This window comes from Drosophila montana, unplaced genomic scaffold (genome assembly GCF_035044405.1).
Source record: "Drosophila montana isolate Dmon_TW-CO22-7 unplaced genomic scaffold, ASM3504440v1 contig_1417_1, whole genome shotgun sequence".
Classification (NCBI taxonomy): Eukaryota; Metazoa; Arthropoda; class Insecta; order Diptera; family Drosophilidae; genus Drosophila; species Drosophila montana.
In genome coordinates, this window is record NW_026996370.1 from 596,229 (window position 1) to 613,858 (window position 17,630).

A 17,630-nucleotide genomic window follows, 5' to 3' on the forward strand; every position below is an offset into this window, starting at 1 on the left:
TGCGCCTAAAAGATGCCTTAACATTATTAAAGTACGCCTGCAGCCTGTATATAACTGTGCTTCCAATTTGTTTAGTACTTGATGCGCATGCGCTGCTCGCGCTCTTTGAAAGTTACAGACATATAGAGAGAGAAAGAGAGAGAGAGAGTGGCAGGGCCACGCTGAAAATAAGCAATCAAATAAACAAGCGACGCCGCGGCTGAGACGTCGACAGCTGTCGGTGACTGCGCGCCTTATCAATAGGGCGGTTTTTTTTTCTGCGCCACCCCATTTGATGTTGAAGATATTGGTTTGTGTATTAGCTAAATGTTCGCTTTCGAAATTACATTCGAATTTCAAGCTGATCCATTTTCTCTATATAGTTTTCTCTAAGAAAAGTGTAGTAAGAAATATTGGAATATATAATTTGTTCAATTTATTATAAAATTTTGCTGTTAATTACTATTCCATTAAGATACTTATTTTGAAAGGCCTTCACGTTGATCGTTTTGTATAATGGGCTAAATTCACATCACTTAGACTAGACTGCGAAGGGCAGGCTTGCGCAAATTTTCAATTGAATACTCTTGACTTAGCTAAGACTTAGGTCTAGTACAAATAGATATACATACACGCACATAACACACACTCTTTTCCCTATAAAGTTCAAAAATGTTCCTCTTTAAAAATAGACATCTAGAATATAATCTTAGTTGCAATTGTCTTCAGCTTAGACTATTTATATCTATTGTGGCTATAGCTTAGCCAGAGCTAAAGGTCTCGTAAACATTGGCGCCCAACATTTTGGATTTCTCGGATACCACATAGAAGCTGAGCAACTGGGTGGGCAGATTGTGTGGCCGCGCAGAGCTGTCGTAGCCGTGCGATGTAAGTCCACTGACAATGGGTATTAGTTTGGCCAGCGCCACTAGCACCCTATTAACGTCCAGCAGATTGTTGTTGTTGCTCTGTTTGCTCTGGCCATTCATTGGCTGCTGCTGCTGCAGCTCACCGGGCGCCAAATGTTGCAGTGTCTCGCCCATAGACTCCGCAATGGCATCACAACTGAGCACAAAGCCGCGACTCACGTTGTGCGCACACACGCCAATGCAATCCTCACTCTCGAGCAGATCAAGCGTCTCGTTATACATCTGCTGCAGCAGCGGGGAGCAATTGAATCTCTCCTGCAGGCGGGTTAGATCTGGCAGCAGGTACTTACTCATCTTGGAGTTGGGATCGTGTCGCGTGTCGCCATTGATGGCCATTTGCAGCGACCAGAAGATCTGCTCCGTATCGGCCAGAGTCAGTTGACGCGTCAGCGGCATTGATTTGAGCACTTCCACCACTTGACTGCGTATAAATCGCGCCAGATCCCTGATGCCATCGTGCGTGATGAAGTGGCGTATCAGGGACAAGTATTGCTGTTTTAATTCGTCGGTTATTTGCCGCTGTTCCGTCATAATATCCCGATAGATGTAACCACCCAGCAGGTTGAGCTGGACACGCAGCGCAATGACCAGCATTGAGGAGGCATATACAAAGGTAGCCAGCCGCGTGAATGATACAATTTTCATTTGCTCCCAAAGTTCCAGTTTGTTGGTAGGGTTTTGGCGCAGCTGCTCGAGCAGCTCATCCGTGCTGCATTCGTGCAACACCGCCTGGCACATTTCCTCGCCCATGCCCAGTATCACCTGATTGCAAGTACGCTCCGTCGACTCGAAATGATGCATTCGTCGCGAACGTTCGAAGAATTCGCGCGCCTGCCGCTCCTGATACTCCACGAGCTTGCGCTGCGCATAACGTGCCGCATAGATGGTGCCTCCCACCAAAACCCCAGTTACAACAAATTTACGTCGATGGCGTGTTAGAAAATCTTGCAGGCGCGACAACATGATGAGCTCCTGCCCTCCACACAAACAAAAGCTTTAAAGTTTAATCGGGGCGCTTCTTGGGAATAGCGACAGCTGCCGTTGCCTCCGCCTCTGCCTCTGACTCTCAGCCTCTATAACCGCCCCTGCAATATGAAAGTCTATGAATACTTAATGTACAAAGTTCAAATATTTTAGTGTGAGCCGACCACGTCGGTGACTTTGGTCAGAACAGATTAGATTAGCTAAACACCGACGAAATACTCACAAATTCTTTGCGTAAAATGTTTGATGACAACTATGCCGTGTTTGTGCTGCTTTTATTTTCCAGTGCGGCCCCAAGTGTCAAGAAATTTTTTTATTGATTTCGGCTTAGAACTTTGACTACGTCAGTCCTTTTCCTGGTCGTTTTTATGCGCGATTTGCACGCGCGGAATGTGTTGTTAATATGTGTTTATATTAAGTGTCTCTCTCTTTAGGAAAGCATTGTTGGTTTTTCCTTAGCTTTTACAAAACTTTCAGTTTAATATTTGTTGAGCACTAAAACACTTGTCTGGGTTTCTTTGTGCATTTGCGCCCAAGCAGGGCTGGCATGCGCTTATTTGGACAGGGTTGTTTTGGTACCGCAGTGAGCACAAGACTGTACAGCACTGCTCTGTGTCAGCTGGTTTTTAGAACACTGCTAAGCTAAATCTGCTAATGTGAAATCTAACTACACATTTACAAGTAACATAAAGGTCTCCAGCGAGTTATTTTTAATTAAATCCCTACCTATGTCAATAAAGCATTTCGTTGATTTGCTTAGGCTTGTTTGATTATTTTGATGACCATCGTATGTTATCACCGTACTCTGCTTTATTTGCTGTTTTCAAGCACTGGCTAACAAGAAAGTTAGGCGAAGAGGGGTAGACGGACAAACACACATACATGTGTATGCATAAGTATGCGCAATACACTCCGCTGTAGTGGGCGGCAGTGTTTACAATGTCGTCGACGGAGCGTAAACTGATTGTGGTCACGGGCTTTGGTCCGTTCGTGGGCCATGAAGAGGTCAACGCCAGCTGGGAGGCTGTGCAACTGCTGCCCGAGCTGCTTAGCTACGAGGGCACCGACTACCAGCTGGAGAAAAGAATGGTGCCAGTGGAATATGCGGCCGTAGATGAGGCAGTTACAGACATTTGGCAGCGGCAGCCAGAGGCAAGCATTAATATACATATTTGATTTAATTGAGCGCCGCTGACATCATTCCCCCACATTCGCCGCAGCTGGTCGTGCATGTCGGTGTCTCTGGCGTAGCCAAATGCGTTTATGTGGAGAAGCTCGCCTATAATCATCAATTTCGACGGCCCGATAATGCGGGCCAATATCTAAGCAAAAGCACTTGCTGCCTACCTTACAATGGAAACGCAAATGTTTTGCGCTGCGGCCTGAACGTTGATAAGATTGTGGAGGCTGTAAACTTAACCTGTGATGAGTGTGTGGCCCCAGCACGAGCAGTCAACAATAAGGCTTTGGAAGCCACGAAGGCGTCCAAAAATGTTGGCGGCTTCCTCTGTGGTTATATCTATTTAAGGTCTTTAGACGTGGATTCCAAGCGGACCTTGTTCGTACATGTTCCGCCCATTGACAAGCCTTTCAGCTCTGCCCAAACATCAGATATTCTTTCTAAAATAATTATACAATGTGTGCAGCAATTGGCTGCCTGTGACTACCAGTGAAAGTATTCAGTGCATTTTTTTGTAAGTGTACTATCTATTTGTATGAACAGCTGCAAGCATATAAAAAACCTTTATTGTTATGAGGAATTATGGAAATACTCTTCGGCTTCGTTTGTTATTTTATATAAACAGATTACGTACTAGATAACTGCTCGGAGAGAGCTGCCAGTTGGTTAAATTAAAGTACGTTTTTATTAATTTAGTCTATTTTTATTTAAATAATTTCCACGTGCCATCTGGTTTATTGTACTTGCATTATTTCCCTTAATGTAGTATTGTTGCTCAAGTCAAGAAGAACAGTGCGTTTTATATCGATTCAGTCGCAACGATTTCCGTATCTTTAGAAAACAAAAGGAACAATAATAAATTCAAATTATGCAGCTTTTCTTTGCTGTTGTTAACAGTTCAGCGCAATGTTAAGCCAACAACATAACATAAAACCTATCTGAACTAAATGAGTCACAGTCGTTCTTTTAGTTCAGTGATTCGTGTAATCGAACTTATTCCGAACAACTCGATACATATATGGAGCCAATGTTCTGTCGCTTGGACGTAGACGATTTCATTTGGAATTTAGCTTGCAACTTGTGCGGTAGACGTTTTTTGTCTTTAGAGTTGCGCTAGTGTGTGTCTGTGTGATAGACATCTACCTACAAATAGGCATTTATATATACTAAATATTAAGTGCCCGCGATGAAATTCCTAATCTGTGCACTACTCGCGGCGTCCTACGTGGCGGCCGTTGATATTAAACTGGAGGAGGGTGTCATCGTAGCGACGGTGGACAATTTCAAACAAGTGATTGCTGACAACGAATTTGTGCTTGTCGAGTTCTGTGAGTATTTATTTGCAACATATTTCACATAAATAAAATGTGCCGTACCGGCCCCTAAACCGCTGCCGCTATATGGTGTATGGTGATTCATGAAAATCGCCAAGAGACTACGTGGTCTTTTCTGAGCAAGCCCCAGCGTGATGCTCCGAAACAAAATATGTCTGCGTGGCAGTTTAGCCACCAGCCGGATTGTTGTTGCTAGTCGCCAAGCTTCCTTTGGCTTGTGAAGGCGGGAAGAGAACAGAAGTTTTAGTTGTGAGAGAAAAAATATTTGTATATATTTTTTTTGGTTTTTACATTTAATCGTTTATCGCATATCGATGATTTTGCGGATATTGGCTTGCGCACTGCCCTCTCCTTGCCACTCTTTATTATTTCGTTTGGTGTTACTCTCTCCTTGCATATGACCATCCCTTTTGCACGCAATGTGCTAGCACCTGTGTGCAAGCGAGCCGACAGCTGTGCTGGCATTTGTTGCGCGTAAGTTTTTAAATGTTAAAGTGCTAAGCAAAAGTTGCGCGTCATCACAATCGGTGAAGATTATTCTTCGGCACATTTCCCAACAGGGTCAGCGTGGTTAGTGTTTGCCAGCTAAAGCTGACGCTGCGTTCCTGCTCTTATCATTGGTTGCTTGGGTGCCGCGCGGCGTCCTCAAACCGAGATAAGGCCGGAACAGTTTCTATTTCCATATGTCTCAGTTTTATCAACACGGCAATGCAACGCTGTCTCGTCGTCCCGGGCGTGGCTATATTTCGCCTACTCGCTGCTTAGTTTCTTACATCCGCTTCATCAATATGTTTTAGAATAGAAAAAAGTTGTCAAGCAACTGTCGCTTGAAACTGGGTTAGCTAAACAACTTTTCGCAGCTATTCCGTCCAGAATTTCCGTCTCTTTTGCGCTGCTTTCTATTTAGCTTTGCCCTTTTTAACACCGTACACCGCCGCTTAATGCGATCGCGCCTGCGCAGCGGCTGAAGTTCATTCAACTCTTTATTTTCTTTTGTATTCGCTCTCTGTTTCTGTTACTGTTTTTTTTGTTGCTCCATAGCTGCTGTTGCTTTCATTGTTGTTGCTCTTTGAGCGCGTGCTAAACAGTGCTATGCATCAATATGGCGGCCCTGTCTGCGGTTTGTTTATGCCAGCAGTTCATGTGTGTTTACGCTACGTTTCCAAACGCACAAATCTGGCAACGTCAGCAGATCCAATACTTCACTACGTACAGATAATGCCTCCCTGATTCACCTTGCGAATCTTATCTGTGCAATTTTTACGTTTTTTTGACCATTTACCAAGGCCACGTCAGCTTAAGCCGCAGATAAGAGAGTGCAAGACGTTGTCAACTCGCATTATGTCATTGTCTTTCTATATTTATCTCTCTCCCTCTCTCTCTCTCTCTCTGTGTTTCGCTGTACGCGTATAAAATTGCAGCTCTTCACAACTCAACACGTGGAATTTGCATAATATGCAACAGCTGCTGTTCCATGTTAAATCTGGCGTGAAATATGCCCCGCCGCACCCTCATTGCCCCGCCCGCTTAACACCCACTCGTTTGCGACTATTTGATTTTCCATGCGAACGCTTCGCTTAAACGGGATTGATATATCTGAAGTACTCTACATAGTTGCTTATCTGAAACATTTTAAAAGCTTGAGTTTTTGAGTTCACATTGAAATACTGACATTAGAAAACTGAAATTTAACGGTCTGTTTATTTTGAGAGTGCATCGTAATAATTTCACTAGACACGCTTTTAGATAAATGTGTGAAATATTTATTTATTTTGTAATATTCATTTAATTTTTGTTACAGATGCACCCTGGTGTGGTCATTGCAAGGCACTGGCGCCCGAGTATGCCAAGGCCGCCCAACAGCTGGCAGAGAAGGAGTCACCCATTAAACTGGCCAAGGTCGATGCCACCGTTGAGGGTGAGCTGGCCGAGCAGTACCAAGTGCGTGGCTATCCCACGCTGAAGTTCTTCCGCAGTGGCTCGCCCGTGGAGTACAATGGTGGACGTCAGGCCGCTGACATAATTGCCTGGGTGACCAAGAAGACTGGCCCACCAGCCAAGGATTTGACCAGCGTTGCCGAAGCCGAGCAGTTCCTGAAGGACAATGAGATTGCCATCATTGGCTTCTTCAAGGATGTTGAGTCGGCGGAGGCCAAGGTCTTTACTAAGGCCGCCAACGCATTGGACTCGTTTGTCTTTGGTATCAGCAGCAATGCCGATGTGATTGCCAAATACGAATCCAAGGACAATGGCGTCGTGCTGTTCAAGCCATTCGATGAAAAGAAATCGGTGTTCGAGGGCGAGCTGAGTGAGGAGAGCCTTAAGAAATTCGCTCAGGTGCAATCCCTGCCTTTGATTGTGGACTTCAACCATGAGTCGGCATCCAAAATCTTCGGTGGCTCCATCAAATCGCATCTGTTGTTCTTCGTGTCCAAGGAGGCTGGCCACATTGAGGCCCATGTTGATCCGCTGAAGGAGATTGCCAAGAAATACCGTGAGGACATTCTGTTTGTCACCATCTCATCTGATGAGGAGGATCATACTCGCATCTTTGAGTTCTTTGGCATGAACAAAGAGGAGGTGCCTACCATTCGCTTGATCAAGCTGGAGGAGGATATGGCCAAGTACAAGCCCGAATCAGCCGATCTGACACCCGAGTCGATTGAGGCATTCGTCAAGAAGTTCCTCGACGGTAAACTGAAGCAGCATCTGCTGTCACAGGAGCTGCCTGAGGATTGGGACAAACAGCCCGTCAAGGTGCTCGTCTCGAGCAATTTCGAGAGCGTTGCTTTGGACAAGAGCAAGTCGGTGCTGGTTGAGTTCTATGCTCCATGGTGCGGTCACTGCAAACAGCTGGCGCCCATCTACGATCAGCTGGCTGAGAAGTACAAGGATAATGCCGACATTGTCATTGCCAAGATGGACTCCACTGCCAATGAGCTGGAGAACATCAAGATCTCATCCTTCCCAACTATCAAATACTTCCGTAAGGACGACAACAAGGTCATCGACTACAATCTGGACAGGACTTTAGATGAGTTTGTCAAGTTCCTGGATGCCAACGGCGAGGTTGCCGATGCCGAGCCTGCTGAGGAGAGCGAGGAGGACGAAGAAGCGGCGCCCAAGAAGGACGAGTTGTAAACCAACAACAACAACACAATTAATCGAAGAAAAACAAAACAACAGCAACAACACACACACAAACACACAGCAACAACAAATAGCAACGTACATTCTGTAGTTTATTCTTGTCTTCGGTCGTGGATACAATTCCAATGAGTTTTTGTCATTGCCCCCAGTCCTGGCCGTGGCACAATTTAAGTCCCAACTTGTTTGCCTAATAAATAACATAATTTAGTTGTGATTTGCAACAACAAATATTTACGCAATTTCACATGGAAACGCGAAGCATTCGGCAGCGCCTTCGCCGCGTTTCAGTTTTTGATATACGTAGCTCAGAATTCAGTCTTATTGAAGTGGTAATCGAGAAATCAAATTGATAAATTTTTAATATGTAATCTTCTAAGTTTTCTATTTTGAATTTGTAGAAGCATTGAGAAAGAACTGATTAAGGACTTAATAAATAAAGTTGGCAACAACATTAAAACAAAAGAATTCATGCTATCGCGTATTTTGAAATGAATGTAATATTTAAAAGACTGAATACGACTTATTGATATGTGTAATAGATATTCCTAAATATTTAGGCGAGTGTTAAAAAATATTCATGTATATATTTTTCATATCCATTTTATTTATTATAAGTATAAGGTATAATGTATTATAAGGTATAATGCTTGAATTTTTAATCAATTGAATTACGCGCCCTAATATTTATATTTCGCGGTCATGTGTTTGCGGTTTCCAACACTGAAACATAGAACTATGCGGCGTATTTGGTATTTTTACATTTTTCTACTACGGCCACACTGCACACGACTTTAAGGCCAAGTGTGACCGATTAAATGCATTTTCGTGTGTATTTCAGCAGTCAACATTCTAAAACTGAAATGGTCGAAAGCAAACAAGTTTCAATTCACAAACAGAAAGTAGTGTAAAACATGTGCAAAATACAACAAATGCATTGTGAATTCGTACCTGGACTGTGTGCACTAGCGACATTTGTAGTGTAGCGTGCACTGCGAGCGCGCCGCTGCCTCATTACAGTTAACATTTTTGCGGTACGTGTGTGTGTGTGTATGTGCCAGTATATACATATGTATGTAGGGCCAGCCAATGCTAACGGGACTTTCTCTTCAAACAATGCAACATTTTGTTGATTTGCAACCTTCTCTTGCATTGCAGAATGATGAGTAACACACGAAACAATTGCATGAATGTTGATGAAAACGTCTCTGTCGCAGCCACTCCCGGCGGCGGCGCGACACCGTCGACCGTGATGCCGGAATTTGTGCACCTGACTGAGACGCGTCGGTGTATTTATAGAGCGATCGCCGCTATTCACGATGACAGCTTCAACAATGTTATGAATCGACTGCTCCGACAGTTCGAGTGGTAAGTACATGGCCATGGCTGATCCAAATTCTTTCAATTAATCTCTTCGCCCAACCCCACCTGACAGTGCCATACGAGAGGAGCTGGAGTGCGCACAGAACTCCCCGTTAATATGCCGAAAATTGGCGCGCAGTATAATCGGTCTCACCGACCTTATCTACACTCTAAAGGGCCGGCGTGTGCTGGGTAATAACAGCTGGAATCTTTCCTGTGACCGTTGGTGCTACATTGTGGCTAATTATATTGCCTGTGAGCTGTGTGCCGCCCAGGAGCGCGTCGAGAAGGAGCAGTGCATCATTGAGAGGATCGGCAGCATGCTCAGCCTATATGTTGAAGATAATGATAGGAGCTCTGCTGTACACAAGGAAAAGACGCTGCTCACGCTGATCGCCGTACCAAAGCTGTATGGCCAGGCGAACATCATCACCGTTTTCTACAGGTTGGCCTTATATGAGAAGACAATAAGATTATTGCATATTCTATATTATAATATGCTAACTCCTTTTCAGCCGCCTCTTTCCGCAATGGTCCTCAACATCAGGCCTGTTTAGTCAGGCGGAGCTGCCCGATAAAATATACATCGAATATATTATCATATTTTATTACTGGCAAAGGCTTGAGCGCGATGAGTTGACCAAGCAGCGCATTTTTGAGTTTGCGATCAAATTTATGCGGCCCGCATGCACGCTACCTTACAATCCCGCCTACATAGAGCATTTGCCTAAATACAGATCACCCAGCACGGCCACACGTTGCATTTTGGAACATCTGAGCCTCCAAAAGTGCTGCAGAGGATTGCATGCTGCCAGCAAGATGGACAATCGAACGCTGCAACCAACTGATTTAGTAAGTTGTCTATTATAAATCAAATGTGTTATTCTTTGACCACCATGATGTCTTAGTAAAAGGTCTGAGTTGGGCAAGCGGTGTGCACGTTATCCTTCTCCACGCAGTTAGTCGCGTGCCAGGTGAAGGCGGGCGTGTCTCTGCTGCCCATAAAATGACTTCAAAATTTATCTGAGTACAAGAACACTAAAGTAAAATGTCCATTACATCGCCAGGCAAGAAATTGATATACTTTCTTTCACAACAGATACTTGACTCCGATGAGGAGGATACAGCCTCTGAATCCAGTTTAGTGTTAGTCGGTGTATTGCTGTCAGCGTCAACGACAACACAGATTCCGCCACCGCCAGCTCCAGATCCGCCTGACTTTCTAAAGCGTCTGTGCCGCAATGCCAGCCACTTGGAGCCAGTGAAGCGCGCTACGGCCCTGTATCGCGGAATTGATCCCACGTGCGAAGTTGTGGATCTCTGTGAATCGGATGATGACGACGAAATGTTCTCCCTTGACTTTAGTGTGCCCGCCAATGTGGATGGAAATGGCTCCAATTCGAACGAGGCGGCGGGAGTTGGGGAAGATGATTTAGTGCCCATAACGCGTATATATCCCATTAATTTGCGAACTTATCAACGCGCAACAAGCAGCGGCGCAACCGTGGCTGCGCCTGCTGCAACCTACACAATGCCGCGCATAGTCAACAGCTACAGCTGCCGTCGGGACAGTCTGCACCTCGTGTCTACAACACAAACGCCGCCACATCTTGTCGATCAGTGCGTACAAACGGCAGAGCAGGAGGCAGAAGCACAACAACATTTGGAACCAGAGGAACAGCTGCAGCAGCTGGACTTGAATGATGAGGCCATATCTAGTTGCATGCTCTACTCCGATACGGAGTTGTCCCCCAGCACTTCAACCCCCAAACTGATCTACAAAGCCTCATTCCCCCGCAGAAAAATCATCAATGCCAGTAATATAGCTGAACCCAATGACAATCACCACTGCCATCAATCATCTAGTCGCAATAGCCATAGCAGCGAGGCGTCGCTGCACAAGAAGCAAGTCACTTTCAGTGCACAGCATTTGGGCGCCTCCAACAAATCCCAGTTAAGCAAATCCTTTAACACCATTAAGCCATCAATTAAAAATTATAACAAGTTAAGTAATACATCACTTTCGTCGCTGACACCAAGCTCATCAATGGACTTTATTGAATCTCTTAAGTGGATGGGACGCAAAGGTAGGTGCATGTTGATATCTTTAAATATAAATCAAACTATCAACCTTATCTCAATATTTAGAACATTTACTTGCCGGCCAGCGCATGTTTAGCAAATTGGAATCGAAGAAAATCTGTGATAAAAGGACTACTGAATCGTTGTCTTCCTGCAATCGACGTGGGCGACCAGTTAAACAGGCGCGTTCGTCAGCAGCCATCGCGAACACGCCCACAAGTCAGCTCACGCCCACGACAAGCAATGCTTCAAGTGGCACACCGACACCACAACCAAAGCGACTGCAGGCTCGCGGCCCACAACGTTCACTGCCCACGCCACCCGCCTCCACGCACAGCTCGGTTGAGACATACCGTCGTCGAAGATCGACTGATAGCACGCAGAACTCTATTGACGTTGATCGGGTGCAGGCATTGGCCAGAAAATATAAATTTGACCGACGCAAGTTCGCTGATACGTCCACGGAGCATGTAGATTTCTACAATAGTCTGCTTCAGCTTCAGCGCAGGAAACTTGACGAGAAGCGAGGATCCAGTGTTATAAAGCCGCCGTCAGAGTTCGACGAAAAAGTCAGAAAGCGATTGCATGCGTCGAATATCGAACTGCGCAAGGATATCGAGAGGCTGGAGAATGAAGTGGCAATCATCAAAAGCTTTGCGGCGCAGGTGCATGCAAAGAAGACAGCGATGCCAATGCCTGTTGTAAGACTGAAGCGCATCCACTTTGAAGACTCGGTAATGTTACTCAATTAATTTATTTATTTATTATTCATTTATTAATAGTCGACACAACGAGTGTCAACCTCAAATAATTAATACATTAGAAAGGGAAAATTAAAAACTTAAAGCCTAATCAGAATACAAATATCCGATATCATCACTGACACGATGGAGGTATATTATTCGCCCGTCCGGCCAACTATGTCCCTTTCCACAGCTAAATTTGTCAGTGACGTGATTTAGAGTCTACAGCTTAGAAGAAAGGTATTAATAGTGAATAAAATTTCATATATAAAAATTAAAATAATCTTAAATAAGTTAGAAAAGAATGTAAATAAGTTAGAAAATTTAAAATAGTCTATAGATTGTTATTTTAAAAGAGTATAGCGATAGTGATGGGAAATAACAGACCCCGTGGGGGAAATTGATAGCCTGTCCGGCAAGCTAGTGTTGCATGCTATGTTCCTCTACTTAATACATGCTCATAACACACTCCTGTTCTGTATGCGTAGGAGGAACTGGTTCGGCCCAAGGAGCTAAAGCTGACCAAACGACGCCGGCGACGAAAACAACATGGCTGGAGCCGGATAAAGAATGTTAAGAAAAAGCTGGCCCAGCAAAATATTGAAATTTGGACTGCTTCTCCAACTCTCACTTCTGATATTGCTTCTGGCACGGATTCCGTTGCTCCTGCAGCTCCTATTGATTTCGCTGTTTGCGCGTCGCCTCAGCCAGACTGCATTGCCGCCTATGTAACATTGGCAACAAATGGCGAGTCCTGCAGTGAGGAGGATGCAGTGATTAAGGCAATAACAACGCAAGATTGCACGCCCAGTCGAGAGGCGGAACCCAGCAGTGTTATTGCCGCACATGAGATCGAAGTGGCCTCCAGTAATGTACCTGTGTATTTGCTCAATGGCGAGAGCCGCGATGTGATGACGCCCGTGCCACCATCCTTGTTCAGCGACGCTGTTACATCGGAACCGTATCATTCGTGAGAAGAAGCTGCTAGTCGCGCTTGTGGAATCTAATTGGCCATTGGCCACTTTTAACTGTAGTCCATATAAATATACACATATATATCTCTATATTTTTTGTTAATGTTTAAAACGAAGCCTGTTAAAACTATTGAAAGAATATTTCGTAGTGTAACTTTAAGTGTATTTTTAGAACTGTTAACCTTTATTATATTATTAATTGCAAATAATTGTGCAGTGTTTGCCTAATGGACATTGCACTCCAAAGCTTTATGTTTATATTTTATTTTTTTGCAAGTTGTAATTTATTATTTTGCATACTCAATTTGAACTTAATGAAATAATGTCCAATGCATTAATCTTAAACAGGAAATTAGTCACAATTGTTCAGATTGCTCTATTTATGTGCATTATTTTCAAGTTAATTAAATAAATAGTTAATGGCATTTTCCTTTTCTGGATTTCAGCTAATGCCTCATTTTAGCTGATTCCCGTATATTAAATTTCGGCACACGATCCTTTCTTGCCAATATCCTGTTGGAGTTATCCTCAATGTTAATCGTACTAATAATTATATTCACACGACGCTCAATGACCCCAACGAATAGCTTCACATTATGGACGGTCAGGAAGGTTCTGGAGCTGAGCACATTTAGTATGGGTGCATCATCGCAGGCCAGTAATCTGTATGTATTAAGAAACCTTCAATTTTCAAAATCCTACGATGCCTACTATAAACTTACTTGAATATGTCCTCAATACCCTTGAGTAGCTGCTGCAATCGGGTGCTCAGATTTTGTTTCTTTTCGCTAGTCTCTTTGGCCAGTTGCTCAATGCGCACCAGTTCGTCATTCAAATAATCCAAGGCCTCCGTTTTGAGTTTCAGTTCCTTTTCAGTTTGCTCCGATTTTTGGCGCTCTGGAAGCGCAGTAATATTATAATCATAAGCCATTATACAGTTATGCCAATAATGCTATGACTTACCAATCTGATCTGTTAAATCCTGTGTGGTATCATTTAGTACCTCCACTTCGTGACTCAACTCATTCACGTAGCTGAAGAGCGCAAAGTTTTCATCTTCCTGGCGCTTGAATTGTGCCACCAGACGTTCAGTGTCATCTTCACCATATAGCTGTTTAATTCTTTCAATTATCTCTTTATACTCAAATAGCTGGCGCTCATAGTTGTCCTTTTGATTCTGCTTCTTGTCCAGCTCACGTTGTTCCAGTTCGGGATTGACTCGTTTCTGACCCTTGATGTCGAAGAACTTTTGCAACTTGGCATCGTGCTCCAAGCGACGCTGCATTTCTCTCATTTCCTGTATATGCATCACCTTGTCATTCTCGTTGCGGTCCTTCAGCACTGATAGCTTCGTACACAGCTCTTGGCGCTGATCAAAGGCCATTGTTGATTGATCAATTAAATCCATGATGAGCTTTTTTCCGTCGTTGAATTGCGTAACCATCGATTGCCACATGTCGTTAAAGTTTGCGCTGTTTATATAACAAATATTATATATGCCAAACAGGCATTAAAAAAGTTTCGATTTTCGAGCCGTCCCAATATTTGATAAAAGTTGTTCTGCATTATCCAAAATTTTGATGTAACCCCAAGATTGTCAATATGATTGATTGTCAATCGATAGGACGGTTCCTTAAGAATTCAAAAATGTGTAACATTCCAAAATCAGACTTTATTTAACAGAGATATTCAAAAATCATTGAATAGTTCTAATTTTCAAACCGAACCCATTTTTAGCAAAAAACGTGCTATTTTATCGAAATGGGTCAAAATTTAAATTTTAATTTTTTTAATGCCAATCGCCCTTCTGGTTTGCGAGACCTTAAGGACCATTCTGATGTCCTTTGGACAACATGTTGTCCTCGTCCTGCTTACTTAGAATATGTAATAAACAGGACGAAAATCCTTCAAGGAGCTGAGGAAAAGAGATTTTTGTCGGTAGAGGTGAAAAGCTGTAGATCGGCCATATCCTTGCCGATCATTATTTCCATTTGCCAAACGTTAGTCCTCATCCTCCCAATTTAGTATATGTAATAAAAAGGACGAAAGTCCTTTAGACAGCATAGATATGAGTACAATTCTTTCGTAAATTAACAAAGCCATAACTTGGCCGTATCCTTGCGGATCCTGACAAGTCCTGTTTTAAACGAATCGTATGAACAAGGACCATACACGGTCCAAAGAACATCAAAATCGTTCTTGCCGTTTCCACAATATGGCCTATTTTCGAAAAAGGACATTATTTAACTAGCCATAACTCGGCCAAATCCTGAAGGATATCCAGAGGATATGCCTTTTTGAACTTGTGGGGAGCAGGACTATCGATTGGCATTCAAGGATTTCCAGAATTCGACAAAAAATTTCATCGAAATTTATCCTAGGGGGCTAGTCGCAAAATTGGCCAAAATCGAAAATATCCGGGCTAACTCTGCCATTTAAAGGACTATCGGGATGTCCTTTTGCCAGTATAAAGTCCTCACCCTCCCATTGAAGAATTTACAACCCAAAGGACGAAAGTCCTTCAGACAAAAATGTTTTTAGGACGATTTTGTTTGAAGAAAATAAGCCATAACTCGAGCATATCCTTGCGTATCCTGTCGAGTCATATGCCAAAATAATTGTGTTGGCCAGGACTACCAACTGGCCAAATTTGATTAGGATCGTCCTTGTAGTTTTGGAGATATTTAAGGATTTGTGTTTTCGGGCCATTTCCGTGCGCCCCGGGGCAGAAATTTTACAAGTCCAATTTCGAGTCATATGATTCTTAGATGACCCCATATTTTTATGATGCAGATCGATGCAGGGGGTCTATACGATCCTAACTCAACATGTCCTTTGAAAATCTGCAAGGACATGCCCGAGTTATGGCCTATTTTCCGCTTTTATATAATTATTTATTTGTTTAATTTAAATGTGTTTTTATCTTTTCAGACTGACAAATTAAGGACTACAATCAGCTCTAAGGACCTTCACGAGTGACAGAGCAGATTTTTCCAGGATCGGAGTTTAATTAAGCCAGATTTGTAGAATTTTAACTAGCATAAATAACAATTTTATAAATATAAACATAAATTCCCGTTTTTTTATTTAAAAATTCATAAATCAACGGTCTTTAGAAATCCATTGCATACCCGCCAGGGGCGTCTGTTGGCAATCGCTGGCTACCGAGATTTTTCTTAAAATCTGCCAAAATACCAGGCGAACAGAAATGCACAGCAAGCTGGTCAAGTAAAATGAGTTCTGTAAGCACGGCTGTTAGGCAACAGATCATGTACAGGGGATGCTAAAAGAGAAAGCATACATGTTTTTGGACCATTTTGATGCGCATTTCTCAGCGATCTGATCCTGTAGGTTCTCAAGGACTATATCAATGGTATGATAATATAACCAAGGATATGTTAGTCAACCAAGGACCATCAAGGGTCACATCTGTTGCTGGGCATGGCTAAAAGAAAAAGCATTCATGTTTTTGGACAATATCTGGCATTTTAGATCCTGTAGGTTCGCTAGGACTATATCTTTGGCATGGTAAAACCAAGGATACATGGGTCAACTAGGTACCAACTGTTTAAATTCTTTTTATCCATAGGTACGGCAGTAGGCGGTACGGCGGTAGTACTGATCTTTACGCGTCCAAAATGGTATGTCATTCTGAGATCGGACATTATTTGGCCGAGATAATCCAAAAAAATCATAAAAAAAAGTTTTATTATACAACCGGATCGCTTGTGGTCAAAAACTTTGATGAAACCCCTTGATTTTTGATTTGATTTAATGCCAATCCTTTATTTCATGGATCTGTGAAGAAATAAACACATTTTAATACTGGTCAAACAAAATGTATAAAGGTATTTTGTAAAAGTAAAATGGCCATAACTCGGTCATATCCTTGCAGAATTTCAAAGGATATGGTGCGTTGGGATCGTGGAGACCAACTGCATCGGTCTGTATAAAAAATTTGGGGGGTCATCTAAGAATCATGGACTTGGAAAATTTTCAATCGCGGGGCCAACGAAAATTGGCTGAAATCACAAAAAATCAATAAAATTGCAATATCTCTGAAACTACAAGGACGATCTCGACGTCCTTTGGCCAGTTGGAAGTCCTAGTCAATACAATTTTTTTGACACAGGACTCGTCAGGATACGCAAGGATATCACCGAGTTATAGCCTATTTTCATTGCACAAAATTTTCCTTAAAACTTCGCTGTCTGAAGGACTTTCGTCCTTTGGGTTGTATATTATACAATGGAAGGGTGAGGACGACTTGCTGTCCAAAGGACATCCCGAAAGTCCTTCAAATGTCAAAGATAGCCCGGAGTAGCCACTTTCGCGACTAACCCCCTCAGCAACATTTTTTGTGGAATCATCAAAATCCTGGAATGACAATCGATAGTTCTTCTGCCCACGAGTTCAGAAAGGTATATCCTTCTGATTTCCTTCAGGATTTGGAAGAGTTATGACGATAAAAAGAATGTACTTTTTAAAAAAGTAGCCATATCCCGGCAACCACAAGGACGATTTGGATGTCCATTCGCCAGTTTATGATTCTTGTCCACAGGAACTGTTTGACACATGACTTGCCAGGATCAGCAAGGATAAGGCTGAGTAATAAGCATAGAAAGTTCTTTAGCTCCTTTACATGCCCAGAGATACCAAGGACATTCCACAATTATAAAACTATCATCATAAAAGTTTTAATTTTCGTTACGTCCCCGATTTTTCGATTTTGGTCAAAATTTAGATTTTCATTTTTTGATGCCAATCGACTATATTTACCCGAGGTATTCAAAAAAATTATCAAAAAAATTGATTGAAAAATTGATTTTCAATAGTACTGATCCTTACGAGTCTAAAATGGTATTAAATTCCAAAATCGGACATTATTTGGCCGAGATATACCAAAAAAGCAAAAA

The 17,630-nt window shown here is 42.8% G+C and overlaps 5 protein-coding genes across 5 annotated transcripts; 3 read left to right on the forward strand and 2 right to left on the reverse strand.

Moving 5' to 3' along the window:
• Positions 1–390: 390 nt before the first annotated feature.
• Pex3 (peroxin 3) lies at positions 391–2,429 on the reverse strand. The gene is made up of 2 exons (XM_064684752.1): positions 2,116–2,429; positions 391–1,993 (listed from the first exon to the last, which is right to left on the reverse strand). The coding sequence occupies exon 2, from the start codon at positions 1,869–1,871 to the stop codon at positions 741–743; it is 1,131 nt and encodes a 376-aa protein (XP_064540822.1). The 5' UTR covers positions 1,872–1,993; positions 2,116–2,429; the 3' UTR covers positions 391–740.
• A 343-nt stretch (positions 2,430–2,772) lies between these two features.
• Positions 2,773–3,763, forward strand: LOC135430196 (pyroglutamyl-peptidase 1). Its single transcript, XM_064684763.1, has 2 exons — positions 2,773–3,044; positions 3,113–3,763. The coding sequence occupies exons 1-2, from the start codon at positions 2,832–2,834 to the stop codon at positions 3,563–3,565; spliced, it is 666 nt and encodes a 221-aa protein (XP_064540833.1). The 5' UTR covers positions 2,773–2,831; the 3' UTR covers positions 3,566–3,763.
• Positions 3,764–4,115: 352 nt separating this feature from the next.
• Positions 4,116–7,784, forward strand: Pdi (protein disulfide isomerase). Its single transcript, XM_064684746.1, has 2 exons — positions 4,116–4,400; positions 6,208–7,784. The coding sequence occupies exons 1-2, from the start codon at positions 4,259–4,261 to the stop codon at positions 7,545–7,547; spliced, it is 1,482 nt and encodes a 493-aa protein (XP_064540816.1). The 5' UTR covers positions 4,116–4,258; the 3' UTR covers positions 7,548–7,784.
• A 563-nt stretch (positions 7,785–8,347) lies between these two features.
• Positions 8,348–12,784, forward strand: LOC135429745 (uncharacterized). The gene is made up of 7 exons (XM_064684197.1): positions 8,348–8,587; positions 8,712–8,921; positions 8,989–9,360; positions 9,431–9,767; positions 10,015–11,002; positions 11,064–11,731; positions 12,229–12,784. The coding sequence occupies exons 2-7, from the start codon at positions 8,713–8,715 to the stop codon at positions 12,712–12,714; spliced, it is 3,060 nt and encodes a 1,019-aa protein (XP_064540267.1). The 5' UTR covers positions 8,348–8,587; position 8,712; the 3' UTR covers positions 12,715–12,784.
• A 177-nt stretch (positions 12,785–12,961) lies between these two features.
• Ccdc114 (Coiled-coil domain containing protein 114) lies at positions 12,962–14,202 on the reverse strand. Its single transcript, XM_064684211.1, has 3 exons — positions 13,678–14,202; positions 13,437–13,611; positions 12,962–13,377 (listed from the first exon to the last, which is right to left on the reverse strand). Exons 1-3 carry the CDS (start codon positions 14,168–14,170, stop codon positions 13,161–13,163), a joined length of 885 nt encoding a protein of 294 aa, XP_064540281.1. The 5' UTR covers positions 14,171–14,202; the 3' UTR covers positions 12,962–13,160.
• Positions 14,203–17,630: the final 3,428 nt, after the last annotated feature.